General features: G+C 45.3%; 2 protein-coding genes across 6 annotated transcripts in view; both read left to right on the forward strand.

Annotated features, from left to right (window-relative positions):
- The window catches only part of CCDC88C (coiled-coil domain containing 88C), a 494,884-nt gene that overhangs the window by 435,917 nt on the left and 38,150 nt on the right, over positions 1-20,817 (forward strand). The window lies entirely within an intron of this gene.
- Positions 1-20,817, forward strand: part of TTC7B (tetratricopeptide repeat domain 7B) — a 137,366-nt gene that overhangs the window by 18,535 nt on the left and 98,014 nt on the right. For 4 of the 5 annotated variants that reach the window (XM_060181212.1, XM_060181209.1, XM_060181207.1 and 1 more), the window contains exon 4: positions 8,402-8,532. In XM_060181212.1, coding sequence (XP_060037195.1) covers positions 8,402-8,532 — 131 coding nt within the window. Of the gene's footprint in view, positions 1-8,401; positions 8,533-20,817 lie in introns of those variants that run through there. The other variant, XM_060181210.1, reaches the window with a different exon arrangement.

Raw genomic sequence — 20,817 nt, forward strand, 5'->3', positions numbered from 1 at the left:
GAGCCCTGAGGCTTACCTCTGTGTTTTTGGAGGGACTGGCTTCTGCAGGCTGTTTCTGAGGTGTCTGTCCAGCTGGATTGTGTCTGAGTTTGGCTAATGGGAAGTGCTGATAGGAGGGAAGGCAGGTGCTTTCCTGGCATTTTTTACACGTTGGGTCAGCAGGTGTCACCAAAGCTGGCACTTACTCCCAGCAGGCCTAGAGATGCCCGGAGGTGGCAGGTAGCCCAGGGAGGAGGTGACACTGTACTGGGGGAGGAGCAGGGGTGAGAGTCACAGGGAAGAGGGGAGAGTTGACGTTGGTGATTCTGTCTCACCACACAAGGGGGGTGCCGTCTCCCCCATTTCTCTAGTCTCAGCATAAGCCTCTCTAGGCCATGGCTGCTGACCAGGAATCAGGGATTGTCTAATGTGTGTGTGTGTGTGTTTGGTCTCCACCCAGGGGAGGACCCTGGGGGCCGAGGACAAGGACAAGAACAATGTGCATCAGGGAGCTCTTCCTGGAGGAGGCTGTGATGCTAGTGAGGCCTGATGTCAGGACAAGGTGGTGTGGTGAGGCTTCAGGCCCAGGGAAGTGTCCACATGTCTCCACCATAAGTGTCCCCATTCCCACCCCCATCCCCAAACAACCAACTTTCTGCTGCCAAAGTGCTTAGAGCAGGTCCACGGACTCAAGCAGTGGCGGCCTCTGCAGGCAGAGAGTGCAGGAGTGGGGGAAGCTGGCGCATGTGTGGAGGGGCCCCCCCCGCGCATCCAGAGGGTGACCCTGCAGCAGGCGGGGTTGGGGGGCAGCTCGGTCACTCCAGGTGGGTCACTGCTGCCCTTGTCAGCAAGTTTCGCAGGGACCCCGGGGCGTTTGCGGAAGGCCGTGTGGATGTTTCCTGTGGCTGTGGACGTGTCCTGCTGTACTTGCTCCAGTTGTCCCCAAGCCTAGAGAGGCTGTTGCCTTGGGGGATGAGTGTCCCCTCCCTGAGGTGACAGAATCTAAGCCTGGCCTCTCTGCAGGTGACCTGGGGCCGCGGGATAGTCAGTCCCCACTGACCAAGCTGCTTCCCAGGCAGAGAGGTCCTGTGGAGCTACTGGGGTGGCCCGCACAGCTGGGGAGCCCCTGGGGACAGTCCTGACCCCTCCACAAGCTCAACTGCCCTCAGCCACAGAGGAGAAAACGTGTTGAGCTCACTCCACCCCCTAACAAAGGCTGTCATTTTGAGGAGATTAAAGAGAAATGAGTGGTGGGTGGGTCTGGTAGGTAGGGTGTGTGCACCACATGGGAGATGCCGTGGCGCCAGGGGAAGCTCTGTTGTGGACCCCCCCCCCCCATGGATAAGTGGTCATGGAATCACGTGCACAGGAAGCCCAGACTTCACAAAAAAAAAAAAAAAAAAAGGAAAAAGAAAAGAAAGAAGGAGCCATGAAGGGGTTGGGGTGGTGGTGGCAGGGGTTCTGGTTGAGTGCTTGACTGTTTGCATGCTGAGCCCAGAGAATACGGCACTGGAGTCCAGCGGAATGTGAGTCCTTCTATGGTGGCGCTCTGCCCTGCTGACTTCTGGCTCAGTGGCAGATCCAGCCTCTTCCCTTCAGCTGTGATGGTTCCATGGAGCTCCTGGAGTTCTGTGGGGCTCTCTGTGGTTCTGTGGGATTCCCTGGGGGCTCCCTAGGGCTCTGTGGGGGCTCTCTGGAGCTCTGTAGAGTTCTGTGGGGGGTCCTGGGGTTCTGGGGTATGACTGGCTGCTTTTTCCCAGGAGGCCTCCCTCTCTCTCTCTCTCTTTTTAATTATCTTTATTTGTTTATTGGATAGAGACAGCCAGAAATTGAGAGGTAGAGCAGAGATAGGGAGAGAGACAGAGAGTCACCTGCAGACCTATGTCACCACTCACCTCACAAAGCTTTCCTCCTGCAGGTGGGGACTGGGAGCTCGAACCTGGGTCCTTGTGCACTGTAACACGCACTCAACCAGGTGCGCCACCACCCGGTGCGGCCTGTCTTCTTAAGTTGCTTAGGTGGTGAAAGAAGAGCAGGAACCCTTCCGCCACCGCTGACCCCTGTTCCTGGTCACAGCTAGTGCTTTCTGCTTCAATCAGCTAGTTCCTGCTCCTCTGCGGTGGCAAATTGTGACTCAAAAGGCTCCCCAGAAAGTTGGGGGCTGGAACATGAGGTGAGGGTCTAGTGAGAAGCTTGCTTTTAGTTCTCCCACAATGCCATGTCTGTCTCATTCTCTCACTGGGCTTATATTATTACTTTTTTGTGTGAATTCATTTAAAAAACTTTTATTTATTTTTAATTGGATAGAACAGAGAAATTGAGGGGGAAATGAGGAGATAGAGAGGGAGAAAGAAAGACACCTGTAGATCTGCTTCACTGCTTGTGAAGCTTCCCCCTGCAGGTGGGGACTGGGGGCTTGAACCTGGGTTCTTGGGCATGGTAACATGTGCGCTCAACTGGGTGTGCCACTGCCTAGTCCCTCACTTGGTTTATTATTTTTCAAAGAGTTATTTATTTATGAGATAGGTAGGCAGGTGGGCAGGCAGTTAAGCAAGCCAGGCCACTGGGAATCGAACCTGGGACTTTATGCTCGTAGGTCTGGTGGGTGGCTGTTTCATATGCAGTCAGTTTTGAGGGAGAAATCAGGGCCCTTGCCACAGGGCACACATTCTTAGAAAGCCTGGGGACAAAGACTCAACTTTCTGGGGTTCCAGCTGGGCCGTGGTGCTAATTTGGCCATGCCCCTCCACCCTCCAGCTCGGACTCTGTCTCCTCATCTCTAAAGCTAGTGAGTCCTCCCTCCTCACCTTCTCTCAAGGGCTCCATACAGTCTAGCTCTCACAGCTGTCTGGTGTTTGGCTGTGGTTCTCACTTTTTTGTGGATGCTAGATGGACCTTCAGGGGCACAGATTTCAGCAGCAGAGCAAAGAGCTTCAGGCTGAATATGAGGCTCAGTGGCTTTCAGAATGAGAGAGCTGGAAGGGGCATTGAAAGATCAGCTCTTCTAGCAGGTGAATTTCTAATTCAGGGTCTGGATTGTGTGGCGCACGCGCGCGCGCGCGCGCGCGCGCGCGTGTGTGTGTGTGTGTGTGTGTATGTGTGTGTGTGTATGCACGCACATGTCCTTAAAAGGAGGCATTTAATCTGGAAGGAAGACAGCCATTTATTGAAGTGTGTGTGTGTGTGTGTGTGTGTGTGTGTGTGGTGAGCTTTCAGGCCCCAGCATACAGAGCACTCAGAACCTCAGAACCTCTGGGCAGATGGATCTCCCTCAAGATACAGGACCCCCCCTCCCCCAAATGTCTGCTGTTTTCCACTGCTCATGTCCTTCCTGACCCCCTGCCCAGGGCTTCCACCCATCCCCCAAGTGTCAGACACTTGGGGAAGCCTTGCCTTGTAGAGGTAGAACGTGACTGCAGTCTGAAGTAGCTTGTGCCAAGCTTTGCTTTGAATATTTTTTCAGTCTCTTTTCCTCGAGTTTTCTTTTTAGCCTAACAAACTGAGGGCCCAGACAATTCTCTCTCTCTGTAGCAGAGACACAGAATTGTAAGGTCTTCCACGCACCTCCACTCCAACTATAAACTCTGGGGCTCATGTTACAGCCAAGCATCCAGGTGAACGTGGCTCCAGTCTGACTTCCGGACATGCAGTTTAGGTCAAGGGGGTTACATTCATGGGCACTCAGGGTCACTCAGGGTCAGAGCCCAGCCCACAGCAGCACAGAGTGCTGACTGGGCAGAGCCAGTCTTTCCTAGCTCCATGACACACTCCGAAACGTTTCTTTTTAAAAATAGGAAGCCTTCGATACCAGCCTGCACACTGTCTGCTTAGGAAACTGCTTGTCTCTTGATCTTGTTTCCCAGGGGCTGTGTTTTTGCACAAGTGAGCCACTTCTGTGCTTGATTTTGAGCTGTGCAGGTGATGAGGTGCCTGGTGGAGGCTGTGTGCAGTGTATCTTGGGTGCATCTTTCCTTTAAGGGTTTGTAATAGGGTTTGCACAGGAGAGGAGCTGCAGCTTAGTGATTTTAAAAAAATTTTTTACAATGGTATAAACAACTTTGTCTCTCAAGGGAATAGATACTCAGCACCTAATATGGCAACAATATCAACAGTTATTATCGCTGCATCCCTTGTGCTCAAAGTTTGGTAGAGACATGGAAATTTGGAATAGATCCAAATTAAATTTCCTGAGATGAAAACTATAATGTTTGCTATGAGGAAAGATGCTGGATGTGACTAGTGCCACGTCAGACTTGTAGCAAAGATCAGTGAGCTTAAACTATAAGCCAGCCACCCACGGTTGTGTTCCGAGACTTCAATACCGCTTATAAAACATTGTTTATTTTTAGGACTGGGGAAACAAAATAATGGTTATGCAAAAGGCTGTCATGCTTGAGGCTCTGAGGTTCCAGGTTAAATCCCTAGCACCACCTCAGACTAGAGCTGAGCAGGGATCTGGTCTTTCTCTTTCCCTCTGTATCTCTCTCTCATTAAATTTTTCTTTGTTTTTATTAAGGAAAAACTGAGAGCCAGATCATTAGTGCAGTACCGGGGATCAAACTCGGGACTCATGCTTCCAAATCCTGCACCCTCCCCACTGAGTTGTAGTGTGGCCCAAGCGTCCATCATATGTCACACAGTGACATTACAGATAGAGAGAACTATCTGTAATGACCAAAGCCCCAACACACTTGTCAGAGGGCCACTGCAAGGGCTCAGGGCTCAGAGGCTGTGTCTCAGTGCATATCCTTTGGGATCTCTCACCAGTGCAGTTCCATCATGCTGGACTGCATTTTCTTTTAGATAGAGGGAGAGAAAGAGAGACCAGGGTGCTGAAGCTTTCTCCATTGCCATAGCACCTTCCATGTGGTTCAGGGTCTCATACCCAGGTCTTGCACATGGCAGGGCACACACTTCATCTAGTGAATTTTCTCTCCAGCCCAGAAATTGAGTGTTCAGTTAAAGAGTTTCCCACAAGGAAAACTCCAGGTCCGGATGGATTCACTGGTCAGTGCTACTAAATACTTAAAACAACACAACAACAAAAACAGTATAACAGTTGTCTACAGATTCTTAGGAAATGGTAGAGCAGGAAATGCTTCTCAAGCCCTTGTACAGGTTAACCTACTTTCATGCAGCATTTTAACAAATCAAATCTAGTGGTATTAAAAAAAAAAAGTATAATAATTCAGGGTCTGTGGGCTTATCTTAGAGAAGGAATTTGGTTTAGCATCTGAAATTCAGTTGTCATTTACCTGATTAAAACAAATAAAATGAAAAGAGGAAAAGCCATGTAATTATCTAAGTGGATAAAGAAAAGGGATTATGAAAACCCAGCCTCCATCCCGCAGGTGAGCACTTAGTAAAGCTGGGACCTACTCTTCCTCAAGCCCAGAAAGGACAGTGTTGGAAACCTCAACACTTGGCATTGGATTAACAGTTGAAAGGCTGAATGCTTTCCCCCTAAGCCCAGAAATAGGAGAGAGGAGTCTTTTCTTACCACTTCTATTCAGAATTGTACAGAGGCTTTTGACAGTGCAATAAGGCAACAAATAGAAGGTGGTGCGCCTGGTTGAGCACACACATTATAGTGTGCAAGGACCCGGGTTCGAGCCCCTGGTCCCCACCTGCAGGGGGAAAGCTTCATGTGTGGTGAAGCAGGGCTGCAGGTGTCTCTCTGTCTGTCTACCAACCCTTCCTCTCAATTTCTCTCTGTCTCTAGCCAATGATAAATAAATAGACATTAAAAAAAAGAAAAACATAGAAAAACACATATGATTTTTCTGACAACCCAGTAGATGCTAGTAATGCGCATAAGGAAATTAGAATTGAGATGATACTATCAGTGACAGCATAATAAATGTGAAATGCAGGGCTGGGCAGCGGCGCACCTGCTACAGTGCTCAAGGACCCGCGTTCAAGTCCCTGGTGCTCAGCTGTAGGGGGAAAGCTTCATGAGTGATGAAGCAGTGCTACAGATCTCTCTCCCTCTCCCTTTCCTTCCTCCTGTCTCTTTCCCTTCCTCCCTCCCTGTCTCCTCCTTTCTCAATTTCTCTCTGCCTCTATCCAACAAACAAATAGACAAACAAACACAAATAATTGTGTTGCTGGGCATGTCACTCTGTACCTGAAAACTCCAAGCTCTTGTGAGAGACAGGGCCTGTGTGGGGTGGGGAGAATAGCTTACTTGGATAGTGCTGCTTTGTCTTGTGTACTACTCAGATTTGAGCCTGACTTCACCACACTGGGCTGTGGTCTCTTTCACCCTCTCTCTCTGCCTCCCTGTCTCTATTGAAAAAGTTAATTAAAAAAAAAAAAGCCCTTCATGAATTTGGAGTTCTGTGTTCCTGCACCAGAAGTCTTACCAGATGCTAGTTCCTTCCATTGATCTATAAATGTAATATAATCCAATTCCAAGCCAACTCGTAAGAACTGTAAATTGAAGGCTGGGAAATAGCAGAATGGTTCTGCAGGGCTTTCATTCCTGAGGCTTTGAGGTCTCTGGTTTAATCCCTAGCACCACCATAAGCAGGGCTCTGATCTTAGTCCCTCTCCCTCTCCCTTTCCCTCTCCCCCCTCTTTCTTACTCATTAATAAAACAAGTAAAATTTATTTTAAAAAAATTGACAAGTACCTGGTGTCCTGTATCTACCATCTTAGTGATCTGCAGACCAGACTCACTGCCTCAGACTATACTCCACCTGCTTCCCAGTGCCACATACTGAAAATCCATCAATCTCTCTCTCTTACAGATAATAAATAAATATTTAAAAACACATTTCCTGTTCCGGTGGAGTAGATATTCAGTGGGTTACTCCTTGGCTATTAAAAAAAGGTTAAATTGTGGTCCTGGAGGTGGTGCAGTGGATAAAGCATCGGACTCTCAAGCATGAGGTCCTGCGTTCAATCCCCGGCTGCACATGTACCAGAGTGATGTCTGGCTCTTTCTCTCTGCTCCTATGTTTCTCATTAATAAATAAATAAAATCTTTTTTTTTAAAAAAAAAAAGGTAAAATCTTGCCTTTTCTGACAATGTGGATGGAAGTTGAGGTGATTGCTCAGTGAAATAGGTCATAAAGGTGAAAAACTGTCACCTGATGGTGTCACTCATAGGCGGGGATAGAAACGAAGCCAGTAAACCGGCAAAACAACAGAAATAAGTCTCAAACTCTGAAAAACGTGGTGGTTACATGGAAGAAAGGAAAGATGGGATGCGGAGAAAGGGTAGGAGCCAATAGAACATGGAGGTGTGGAGTTGTACTCCTAAAATCCCACGGTACTGTAAACGACGATAAATCAGTAAAATGCTATTAAAATAGGGGCCGGGCGGTGGTGCACCTGGTAGAGCACACATGTTGCAATGCACAAGCACCCAGCTTCAGGCCTCTGGTCCATGTTTGCAGGGGGGCAAGCTTCACAGGTATGAAGCAGTGCTGCAAGTGTCTCTCTCTCTTTCTCTCCTCTGTCTCTCGATTACCTATAGGTTTCTCCCTGCCACTATCTAATAAATAACATATTTTTAATGAATTAAAATTTTTATTTTATTGCACCAAAGTAAAAGACTCTGGGGGGGGTGGGGGGGTGGGAGAATACAGGTCCAAAAAGGATGACAGAGGACCTAGAGGGGGGTTGTATTGTTATATGGAAACTGGGAAAAAATGTTATGCATTTACAAACTATTGTATTTACTGTTGAATATAAAATATTAATTCCCCAATAAAGAAATTTAAAAAAAAAAAAAAAAGGGAAAAGAAAGAGAAAAGGCAGGACCATAGGAAAACAAATGGGCAATTATGTATAAATATATAGTTATAGAAATAATAGTCAGCCCATATCTGCAACCTTGGGAGAACGACTGTAGCTTCCAACAGAGGGAATGGGAATACAGAAATCTGGTAGTAGGAACAGTGTGGAATTATATCCATTGTCTTATAACTTGTCACTATGGTGGTTATAGATGGGAGGGTGAGGCACGGAACTTTGGTGGTGGATGAAATGTGAAATTACACCCTGTAATCTTAGCCTTGTAAACCACTATTAATAACAAATAAAAATGTCTTATTAAGAAAAAATTTTTTTTTATTTTAGAAAAACTTCTAATGACCTTGGGGCATATTTGAGAATCTCTGTTAGATCTGAACGAGATAATGGTACACTCCATGGTCAAATTCTCAGCCCCTCTGCCAAAGTCTCTCAGGTTCTTTGGGGGCTCTCAGGTTCTTTGGGGGCTCTCGGCCTCTCACTTGAGGCTAGTATTTCTGGTGCTCCTTTCTAATGTCCTGTTATTTTTGAGAAAGAGCAGAAGGAGCAAATCAACTTTTCTGACAGCTTGTGGAACCCTCCTTTGGCCTTTAGCACAATATTCAAAAGACACATCCCTTGGCAGATAGCTTAGCCAGTCTCCGTGTGCTTGTGTTTTCAGGACTCTGCTTAGAGAAGCTGCCCATCGCCTCATCTGCCAGCAACCTCCATGTGGACCGGGAGCAGGACATCATCACCTGCTACGAGAAGGCGGGCGACATCGCACTGCTGTACCTGCAGGAGATAGAAAGGGTAAGTGGGGGCCACCCGGCTGCCAGTGTCACAGATACTGCCCATCAGACTACGGGGGCAGCACTTGCCTTCTGGCAAGCCCTTGGCCTGTCCACCCCCGGTGCAGAGCTCGACTTGTACCCCTTCCCATCAGGGAGAAGGAGGAGATGAGGGCGGCACTGGTGACAGCAGGGGACTGACATTGGGAAGCTTCTTAGACTCCTCTGGCAGAGAAGAGAGTGCACATCTCTTTATGCCCTCAGTGCCTGGGGTTCTCTGCTGCAAAGTGGGTTGGGCTTCCTTTGTGCCTGCTTAGACTGCATGCTAATATGGTAGTATCTGCCTCTGGGCTCTGGAGGTGTTGCAGCTGAACGGTTGTGCTAATGACCTGCCCTCATAACCACATTCTGTCTGATCCAAGCCGATTGGTTCTGCCAGTGACCCTGAGCTCGCACCCCCAGGCAGAGGAAGCCAGGGGTGTGGGCAGCCTGTCTGTTTAGAAGGCAGCTCCTGTCTCGTCTCTGCTCTTTGCTAAGCTCCTTCACTTCTCTGCTCTGTTGTCCCATCAGTAGGGGGAGTGTCAGCATGCTTGCACTTCACAGCCTTATGGGCATTGGAAAGACTAATGAAAACACTTAACCCAGATCCACGAGTACATTGGATTCTTAGTATTTTGCTGATAGCAACGTCTCCAGCAATCTCTCCCCCTAGCCAAGTTCTAATCAAGGCTTCACGCCGCGTTTTCCCCCTGCAGACTCAGAAGTGCAGCCATGAGGTTAATGGAAGTGATCAGAGAGCCTACTCGAATAGAGGAATGATCACAAGTCTTGCATCACGTCAACACTGTGCGTGCTCTGTTTCCATCGGGGTTAGAATCGGGGGTCAGACTGGTGAAACATCAATAGCTCCCTTGGATCTCATGTTGCTTTGCCTTGTGCACGATCTAGGCTCGAGCCTGGCTCCCACACCATTGAAGGAAGCTTTGGTGCTGTAGTCTCTTTCTCTCTCTCTCTCTTTCTCTCTCTCTTTTTAAAAAATAATAAAGTTGGGAGTCGGGCAGTAGCGCAGCGGGTTAAGCGCACGTGGCGTGAAGCACAAGGACCAGCTGAAGGATCCGTTTGAGCCCCCGGCTCCCCACCTGCAGGGGAGTCGCTTCACAGGCAGTGAAGCAGGTCTGTAGGTGTCTGTCTTTCTCTCCCCCTCTCTGTCTTCCCTCTTCTCTCCATTTCTCTCTGTCCTGTCTAACAATGACGACATCAATAACAACAACAATAACTACAACAACAATAACAAGGGCAACAAACGGGAAAATAAATAAATCAATAAAATAAGAAAGTCATTATCTTTGTGCATGTGATTTGAGGGAAGGATTACTGTAGGACGCTAGAGTTTAGGAAAATGAGGACCTAGTCAGGAAGTGTCCACGGACACAGAGGTTAGTAGAATCGAAGCAGCTGTCCAAGGTTTTCCCCCACGCCCCTGCTCTGTTATTCCAGGCCTTTGCGACAAAGCCTCCACCACATAGCCTCACAGATAGGAAGTGCTCAGTGAGCCCCTCCTGATCAGCCTCTTGGTGATCAAGGAATCACTCCATTAGAACCTCAGATCCGCCAGATCCTGTGTCTGGCTCATTCAGTCTCTCTCATTGTGTTTTGCTAGCTCTGGAGGGGCTCAAAGTGGGGTCCCAGGGAATGGGAACATCACCTGTCTGTCCTGATCCTGAACACAGGGCTGAGACTCCTCCCCTGGGTATCTAAGAGCAGGTGCTCACTCAGTCAAATACTCACTGAGCACTTCCTATCTATGAGGCTATGTGGTGGAGGGTTTATTGATTTTGGATAGAGACAGTGAGATTGAGAGGGGGGAGGGAGAAGGAGAGAGAGAGAAAGATACCTGCAGCACTGCGTTAGCATTTGTGAAGCTTCCCCTCCTGCAGGTGGGGAGTAGGGGGCTTGAACCTGGGTCTTTGCACAGTGTAATGTGTGCTCAACCAGGTCCACCACTACCTGGCCTGGTATTTTCAGTTAGTCTTTGCCCTCATTTGGTGGCATTGGAGGGCTTTGTTAGCTGCTTTTTTTGGTCAGAACTTGAAGGAGTTTTCATGGCTATGGCAGATTCCGTTGAGTAGGTGTTCCCCACGGCACAGCTCCCTTTACCACCAGGCGTGATAACTCCGTGATGCCAGCACTCCAGGCTTCTTCCCACCAGGCGTGGAATTGTTTCTCTGAGGGCAAATCCCCAGCCGTCGGGGCAGTCTGGCCATCCTGGTCATGGGTTGTGGCAGGCTGGTTGCTTTCTGGAAGTCACCCTTACACCTGTTGCCCTGGGCAGCACAGTGGGATGGCCCTGGCTTTGCCATTGGGCAGGGTTGTGCTGTGGGAGTCACATTGCTGATGTGCTCAGTGGAGATGGTGCCCTTCTGTTTCAGTCTGTGCCTCTTTGCTTCTCAGTGGGGCTGTGATTCTTCTCTCTGTTCGCTAGCTACTTAGACTCCTTTACAAAAACCCTGGCATCACTGAGAAGTGATTCCCACACCACAGAATTCACTCATGCAGAGTGTGTGACTCAAGGCTTTAAAAATATGTATTTGCAGAGCTGTGCAGACACCATCCATATTTAATTCCAGAACATTGCGAAGACTGCTTGTACCCATTAGCAGACATTCTCCACTCTCCCCCTTATCTTTCAGTGCTGCAGGTTTGTGTGCTCTGGGTATTTCACAGAAATAGAACCAGAAAATGTCTGGTCTCCCATGACTGGCTTCTCTTTGTATGGGGGTGGGGGTGTGTGGGGGGGCTTTTTCTCCAGAGCACCGCTCTAGTTTATGGTGGTGTAGGGTATCGAACCTTGGTACATTGTAGCCTCAGGAATGAAAGTCTCTGCATAATCATTATCTGTCTTCCTGCCCTTAGCATAGCATTCCCAGGATACAGCCACTAGTATTCTTAAGGTGGTAAAATAAGATGTCAGTTTGAACTTCTTGCAGAAAAATTCTGAGTCTATAATGCTGTGAGAGTACACACTTTATTGTAAGAAGCTAAGGCCACTTTTTTTCAAGACAAGAAAATGAACAAAATTGTTGTCAGTAGGCCACAACATTCCTATTAGCAATGAAAGATCTTCTGAAAGATAATTTCTGTGAGACCTGTAGTCATAGAAGGAATTGTCTTTTAAGTAAAACAAATCACCTTTCTTATTAACTTAACTGCTTGTGAAATCTTCCTACTTTTCTCTAGAGTAGATATTTCTCTTTACCTGATCTGCTTCCAGTTTTTCACCATTTGCTTCCAGTTTTTCACCAAGCAGATTGTGATCTGCTTCCAGTTTTTCACCATTGAGTATGATGTTGGCTGTAGGTTTGCTATATGTAGGTTCCACTATCTTCAGGAATTTTCCATTTATTCCCATTTTTTGTAGTGTTTTGATCATAAAGGGGTGTTGGATTTTGTCAAAGGCTTCTCTGCATCTATTGATATGACCATGTGGTTTTTGGTCTTGCTTTTATTGATGTGGTGGATCACGTTGATTGATTTACGTTTATTAAACCAACCTTTCATGCCTGGGATAAACCCCACTTGGTCATGATGAACAATCTTTTTAAGATACTGTTGTATCCTGTTGGCTAGAGTTTTGTTCAATATTTTAGCATCTATGTTCATCAGAGATATTGGTCTGTAGTTTTCTTTTTTGATTGTGTATGGCTATGAACTTCCCTCTCAGTACTGCCTTAGCTGTGTCCCAAATATTTTGATAGCTTGTGTCTTCATTTTCATTGAACTCTTGAACCGTTTTGATTTCTTCCTTGATTTCCTCTTTGACCCAGTAGTTGTTAAGGAGTGTACTGTTGAGCTTCCACATTTTGGGACTGTTACTAATCTTTTGTTGATTGTTAAGTGTTAGTTTAATTCCACTGTGATCTGAGAAGATGCTTGGGATGATTTCAATGCTCTTGAATTTGCTGATACTGTCTTTGTGGCCTAACATATGGTCTATCCTTGAAAATTACCCATGTGGACTTGAGTAGAATGTGTATGCCCGTTTTTGGGGATGAATGACTCTGAAAATGTCGAATAGTTCTAGTTTATCTATCTCGTCATTTAGCTCCCTCATGTCTTTACTGATTTTCTGCCTGGATGATCTGTCAAGTTGAGAGAGTGGGGTGTTGAAGTCCCCTACTATGACTGTTGCTGTTAATATATTGCTGTAGCTCTTTCAGTAGATGTTTGATGTATTTAGATGACTTCTCATTGGGTGCATAGATGTTAATAATTGTTAAGTCCTCTTGATTGATTGATCCTCTGAGCATTAAGTAGTATCCATCCCTATCTTTTTTAATTTTATTGATTTTAAAGTCTATCATGTCAGATATGAAAATAGCTATTCCTGCCCCTTTTTGTGGGCCATTGGCTTGTGTGATAGTTTTCCATCCTTTCACTTTGAGTCTGTGTTTCTCTTGTTGAGTTAAGTGTGTTTTCCGTAGAGAGCATATTGTTGGGTTGTGTTTTCTGATCCATCTTCCTACTCTGTGCCTTTTAATAGGTGAATTCAGGCCATTGACATTTATTAATATCAAAGGTTGAAGATATTTTAACGCCATTCTTGTAAAGTTTTAGAGTGTTCTGATATATGGCCTATTTATGGTGGTCTGACTGTTTATAGGAGACCTTTCAGAACTTTTTTCAGGGCAGGCTTGGTGATAGTTGATTCTTTCAACTGTTGCTTGTCTGAGAAGGTTTTTATGCCTTCATCTAGTCTGAATGACAGTCTAGCAGGATACAGTAGTCTTAGTTGAAAGCCTTTCTCATTGAGCACTCAATAGATATCTTGCCGTTCTCTTCTGGCCTGTAGTGTTTGTGTGGAGAAGTCTGCTGCTAATCTTATGGGTTTTCCTCTGTAGGTGACTGTTTGCTTTTCTCTTGTAGCCTTCAGGATCCTTTCTTTGTCCTTATTCTTTTCCATTCTCAATATGATGTGTATTGGTGTCTTTAAGTCTGGGTTAATTCTGTTTGGGAACCTCTGGGCTTCTTGAACCTTTATGTCTTTGATGTTGTCTAGACTAGAGAAGTTCTCAGCTATTATGTCATGAAGAATGCTTTCTCCCCCTCCCTCTCTTTCTTCCTCTGTTAAGCCAATAATGCATATATTATTTCTTTTGAAGTCATCCCATAGGTCTCTGTTGTTGTTTTCAGTATCTCTTAATCTCTTTTTGAGATCTCTTACTTCTTTTTTAGTTGTCTCTAATTCGTCCTCATCTTGCTAATTCTGATTTCAGCTTCCTTTATTCTATTCTCTCTCCCCTCTACTGTTTTCTGGGGTTCATCTATTTTATTACCCTGTTCTGGATTGTTCAACTAGTTGTGTTCTTAGCTCTGTTATTTCACCTTTCAGCTGTCTAATAACCTTGAGATAATTAGTGTTTTATTCCAGAGTTTCATTGGTTGTTTCTTCATTTCTGATGACAGTTCTTTCAAATTCTTTATTCACTCCTGTGATGATTTCCTTAACTAGTGTTTGGATGTTGACCTCATTATTTGGGGGGCTTTTAGCTGGACTCTTGTCCTGGTTTATTTCTCCAATATTTCTCCTGTTTGTTTAACCATTTTATATAGTATGTTATGAGTTCCCTCTCTCAGGACTTTTCAAATTATTGATCACTCTTGCCTGGATTGACTTGTGTCTAAGTAAGGTAATTAAAGAGTTCACAGTTGTGGAAGTTGATAGTTGTCTAAGTAGTATTTTAATCCCTGAGTTGGAGCTCAGTGGCTTAAAAGCCACTCTTTTGTTCTTTTTCTTCCCTGTAGGCTATGGGAGCCTGAGGGCTTTTAAACTATAAGTAGGCTTCTTAACTTAATTACTGACTCCTGACCAAGAGATAAAGCAGGATGGGGTAGAGATAATCCAGTGGTTATGCAAAGAGACTCTCACAGCCCCACCGCTAGGCCACTGAGGTCTAGATCTTCTCCTGAGTTTCCTCATTCATTCACTGTTCCCCGGTGTCAGCACAGAGCCTCCCCACTGCTGCTTCAGATTCTGAGGTCATTAGCATTGGAGACTCACAGTTGCATTTGATGAGTCTTAGGGGAGTCATCTCCTCCCTTCAGCTGTCTTTTTGTTGGTGAAACAGACTGGAGGTGGTGTCTCAACTGGTAAAGTGCGGGACTGTTACCAGCCACTTAATCTCTCCCTAGGCTCCTCTCTGTCCATGTGCCACACGTGTTTGCACTCACTGCTGATTTGGTGGGTTCCTGATGTCGTTCTAGTCCTGTCTTGTTACGTTTCCAGGTGGTCTTCTTTGGTATTCCTAGTTGACCTGGCAGAGGAGAGGAGAGAAACACATCTGCTGCTGCTCTGTAGCCCCACCTCCAGAAGTCCCCACAAAGATCGTTTTCTTAGAGGAATTATGAAGAAAGTGAAAGAAAATGGGGTTGTGTGTGTTGGGAGTAGGAACAAAGACTAAAAAGAGGAAATATTTAAATTCGTGGTAAAGAGACACAACTTGATTAAAAAGATCCCAATAAGGAATGAGAGGCTGTATATCCATATTGATCACTTCTAATCTTACAGATAAATCCATCTTTAAATTATGTACAAAACAGTTAAATCTGTTAATTATAGATTTGTTTTCAGCCACCAAACTATAGGTAATCATTTCTAGCAAGGAATAACACTGATCTAGTCCTGCTTTTCATCTATAACACAAGACTTTCCAGATAGTAAAGATAGCAGGAGCGTAGGCCACTGCCCATTCTTGGCAGTAAATTTACAGGGACGTCTTAAGTCCAGATTACCTAGTTCAGCGACTTAGATCACTTTTATCCTTTTCTAGAATATAATGAAATATAACATAATATTTTTATTTTTATAAAAATAAAAGATAAACTTTCTTCCTAAAAACTGACTTAGTTTACTCAGTTTCAATTAATGAGGATGCATATATAGGATTTGATCTGGACAAGTAATTTTCTTAGGTGATATTGGTGAGCTTTATGATAACTTTATGTTTAAACTTGTGATAGTCCTCTTGTCTCTATGCTTCTTGCTCATGTCTTGGATGTATTGCTTTCCTCACAATTCAGATAGTCTTACTGTTTTATTTGGTTGTACCTGGTCCTTATGTACACATGATTCCACTGCTCCTGAGCTGGGTTTTTTTTTTTTTCCCATATACATTCATGTGTGCATTCACGGAGAGGGAGAGAGACAGAGGGGAGAGACATATCACAGCACCACTTCACCATCTGAGGGCGTGCCTTCTGGAGTTGTGCAGCTCCTACATGGTACCAGCACTTAAGCCCAGGGCCTCAGGCCTGACAAGGTGCTCACTCTACTGGGATGCTATCTCCAGCACTGGGTAAAGTTTTCACGTCATAAATACGTTAGCCTTTATCCTATGGGCTCAACATGTTTTCCTGATTGGTACTTCTTTATTTTATGTTGGTCACAAAATTTAAATCTGAGGATGGATTTTATGACATTTATTTCATTGTTTTAAAGGTGAGGGCTGTGCGGTGGCACACTGGGTTAAGCAAGCGTGCTGCCATGGGCAAGGACTCAGGTGTGAGCCCCCGCTCCCCACCTGCAGGGGAAACAAACTCACGAGCAGTGAGCAAGTACTTTAGGTGTCTGTTCTTCCCATCCCCCACTCCCAGTTTCTCTCGGGCCTATAAAATAAAGGGAAAAAATGGTTTCAGGAGAACCCTGGTGATGAGCGAGAGAGAGAGAGAGAGAGAGAGAGAGAGAGAGAAGAAAGCAAATTTGATAAATTCCTTCTAGGATTTGAAAGTTTCAGCCATTTTTTGTGCTTTTTTTTTTTGAAAAAGATGTATTTATTTCTTTTATAAAAGATTTTATTAGCACAGGATAGAGAAGGAAAGAGAGATCCAGAGCATCACTCGCATCACTCTGGCATATGGGATATTTTTCTGTTCTTTTTTTTTTTTTGGAGGGTGGGTGTAGACTTGGTAGGGGAGCTGACCTTTATGCTTACACATTTAGTCACTGATAGGAAATAGACAAATTCTTTGAAAACACAAACTATCACAGCTTACCCACAAAGGTATAGATGGCCCACATATCCCTCTATCTATTAGTGAAATTGGAAAGGAATAGATTAAAAAAAAATGATGTAATCAGAGAAAATATCTTCAACCAAGTAAGACTTTCTTGAGTATTTGGTCTGAACTGAGCTAAGTGTTCTCTCTGCGTATTGTCTTATTTAGTCCTCAGCACTGCACTAGAGAAACTCTGTTGTTATCTCTTGTCTTATCAGCAAGAAAAGAGGTCTCAAGAAGGTTTGAGCCTGGAGTGACTGCTAGGGTATTACTTCACTCCAGACCCAGGCTCTGGGGACTGAGCATCTAAGAGCAGCTGGCATGGAATACTAGTGGCAAGAGAACTGCTGGTAGATTTTCTAGAAGTCATAGGAAAGTGAATCACTCTTTGCAGATCCTTGGCGGGGAAGGAGGAAGGCTGGCTTGTGAATTCTCAGCAGCTCTGTCAGAAGACTGGGCATGTCTACATGTTCCGAGGGAGAGGAAGCGTGAACCCCAACAATGTCACACTCAGGTTCAGAGGAACAAGACAGGAGACAGACACTGAGGAGCACGAGGAGCCCCCATCAGTCCTTTTTTAATTGATAGTCTAGCAGGAACGGTGAATGCATTTTAATCTAGAACTGATGCTAAACAGTTATGGGATGGAATATAATTGTAAAGAAACCTGGCAATGTGCAAGTAGTAGTAAGAAAAATAGGAGTTGAGGGTAAGGAAAGGGAGGAGGTAGTATAAATATGTTAACGTCTCCATCTTAGCCTGAAGGTCAGTAGCTGGTTGTATAAACTCAGAAGATGTAGGTAAATGACCTACATCTTTTCCTCTCTGTCTCTATATCTGTATGTGCGCATAAATAACACCTGTCTTGCAATAAGTAAATATATTTAAGTTGTGTTTTTAAATAAAGAGAGACACTTTATGAACAGTGTTAAAGATTCACATCTTCCTGAAGTTGAGTGTTTCTTGTCCCACTGTCCTTTCTCCTGTTACATTTTAATTAAGATGGAATGTCATGGTTTAAAGTTAAAACTCAGCAACTCGGGCAAGTGACAAAGTAAATAAAGTTTTGGCCCCTCAAGTATGATGCCTCAGATTCAGCCTCTGGCATCGAATGTACCAGAGTGATGCTTTGGTCTTCCTCCTCCCTCCTCCACATACATACCCACAAATCAATTTTTTTTTACCGTACAACCCAGTATATAAGCTTGGTTTTTGTGCACTGGCTTTAATATTTCCTTTTAATACATAGTAATAATACATTTTTGTATAGTGGGGTTCTGAGATAACTTTAATTGTTTTGGTACTACACTGAAATTGATGGAAAATAAATGAGTTTTCTATTCATCTATTATTATCTTATTTAGCCTGTAGAACTATACTAAGAGAGTCGCTGTTGTGATATCCATCTTATTAGTGAGAAGGAAGCTTTGAGCTCAGACTGGCAGCCATATTCCACGATAAGGGGCCTGCAGATTAAAAAACACTATTGATTTATGAGAAAGAAACTAAAAACAGTTTTTTTTTCTTTTTTTCCCTTTTGTTGCCTTCAGGGTTACTTCTGGGGCTCTGTACCTGCACCATGAATCCACTGCTCCTGGAGGTTATTTTTTTTTCCTTTTGTTTTATTGTTGTTGTGGTTATTATTGTTGTCGTTGTTGTTGGATAGGACAGAGAGAAATGGAAAGAGCAGGGGAAGATAGAGAGGGGGAGAGAAAGATAGACACTTACAGAACTGCTTCACCGATTGTAAAATGACCCTCCTGCAGGTGAGGAGCTGGAGGCTCAAACTGGGATCCTTACTCCGGTCCTTGTGCTTTGCGCCATCTGTGCTTAACCCACTGCACCACTACCCAACCCCCAACTTTTTTCTTTTTATTAGTGACTTAGTATTGATTTACAAAATTATAAGATAATACGGGACATACTGTCCCCACCACTAGGGTTTTATGTCCCCATTCCCTCCTTTGGAAACTACAGTAGTTCTTCCAAAATAACAGATAAGAGTTGATTATCATTTCTATAACCATCTATATTTATATATATTTGCCCATTTTTCTATGGTCCTGCCTTCTCTTCCTATTTATTTATTTATTTATTTATTTACCTTGTTTGTTGCCCTTGTTTTTATCATTGTTGTGGTTATTATTATTGTTGTTATTGATGTTGTTGCCAGCTAGGACAGAGAGAAATGGAGAAAGGAGGGGAAGACAGAAATAGGGAGAGAAAGATAGACACCTGCAGACCTGCTGCACCGCTTGTGAAGTGACCCCCCTGCAGGTGGGGAGCCGGGGGCTCGAACCGGGATCTTTAAGCCGGTCCTCGAGTTTCGTGCCACGTGCGCTTGACCTGCTGTGCTACAGCCTGACACCACCCCCTTCCCTTCCTATCTAAGTCACAATTACACCTTTTACTAATTCTGAGTGTCCTTCCTTTTTCCCTGTCCTCTCTCTGGGTCCTAGTGGTATTGGAGTTCAGAGACCTCTGATCATCTTCCCCTAATATCTTTCCCCCTCTGGGAGTAGGGACCAAAATTCTTTTAGGAAAAAATTTTTTTATAAGTAAATGACTTAAAAATGACTTATTATTTATGAGGGACCATGTGAGGGCCAGAGCATCAGTCTCGCACTGGGGACTGAATTCAGAACCTCGTGCTTAAGAGTCCAGTGCATTCTGCACAGTGCTACCTATCTCCTGGATCACTTATTTGCCACTCTTTTTTTTTTCTCTTTATCTTTCCCTCTTTCTTTCTTTCTTTCTTTCTTTCTTTCTTTCTTTCTTTCTTTCTTTCTTTCTCTTACCAGCACACTGCTCAGCTCTGGTTTATGGTGGTGTGGGGGGATTGAACTGGGAACTCTGGAGCCTCAGGCTTAAGTCTCTTTACATAATCGTTATGCTATCTACCCTGCCCTCTTTTTATTTTTAAGAGAGAGGGTGAGATACAGAGAAGGAGAAGCAGAGAGAGAAGGAGAGACATCATAGTGCTGCTCCGCTACTTGTGAAGCTTCCCTGTGCAGGTGCTCCCATGTGGTTGCTGGGAGACTTGAACCCAGGTCCCGAAGGATGATGTTTGAAGGGCCTCTGTTTTGGCCCTCCAGCCTGAGGTGTTCTGGAAATGCTGGTGCTGTGGGTCTGGAATTCAGTGGGGGAGTCTGAACCTGGGGTGTAAATCTGGGACAACTTGGCAGCTTGTGGAGGACCACTGAGTAAGGTCACTCTGATAGAGATTCTTAGAGAGGAAGGATTCATACCCAGGCCGTGCCGTGGGCCTTCCAGCACCTGCTGGCAGAGCCAGGAAGGATGCTTCCCATAGGCAGGGGTGCACCTGCTCTCAGTGCTGGCGCCACCAAGAGGGCTCGGGTGGAATTCAACTGCCAGAGCTGCCTGCTGGGACCTCGTCCCTCTGTATCCCACTCCTTCCCCGAATCCCAGGCGACAGTGCCAGACAGTGCTGCAGCTCTATTTGCTGGCTCCCATCCAGACCCCTGGCATGTTTGGGCTTTTGAAAAGCTCTGAACTTAGAGTGAATGTGGCCAGGAGCCATGTTTGGAGAAGACCCAGTGTCTCTTAGGTGGATCTCAGACCACTTGTGTGCCTTTAAAAAATCTGTATTTATTTGACGGGACAGAGAGAAATTGAGAGAAAGGAAGGGAAGATAGAGAGGGAGAGCACCTACACCCCTGTCTCACCACTTGTGAGGCTTCCCCCCTTCATGCTGGGACTGGGGGCTTGAAAACAGGTCCTCATAAATGGGAATGTGTGCGTTCAACCAGTTGTGCTGCCACCCAGCCTAATAACAGCTTTAGTTGGCATGTGAGTTTAAGCCAGCAGCCTCTGCTCTCATTAGGCATCTGCTCTTCCTCCTGACCTACTCAACTTGGTCACCTGTCCCAGCTAGTTGGAAGTATTTTGGGGGCCGAGGGGGCTCAGCTAGTAGAACAAGAGGACCACCATAGGGGAGCACCAAGCAAAGAGTGGTGCAGCGTCTCTCCTCTCTCTGTGTCTCCCTCTCTCCCTCTCTCCCCCTTCATCTAAAAAAAAAAAAAAGTTGATAGTCTTTCTTGCAGGGCTAAATATTCAAACCTATAAGGGCCAAGGAGTTATCTCAGCATTAGAGCACAGGACTTGCATGGCAGGGGTCCCAGGTTCAGTCCCCAGCACCAACATATGTCAGGGCTGAGTGATGTTCTAGTCTGTCTGTCTGTCAGGCCAAGGAGTTATCTCAGCATTAGAGCACAGGACTTGCATGGCAGGGGTC

The sequence above is a fragment of the Erinaceus europaeus genome, chromosome 22 (assembly GCF_950295315.1).
Source record: "Erinaceus europaeus chromosome 22, mEriEur2.1, whole genome shotgun sequence".
In the NCBI taxonomy this organism is placed as follows: domain Eukaryota; kingdom Metazoa; phylum Chordata; class Mammalia; order Eulipotyphla; family Erinaceidae; genus Erinaceus; species Erinaceus europaeus.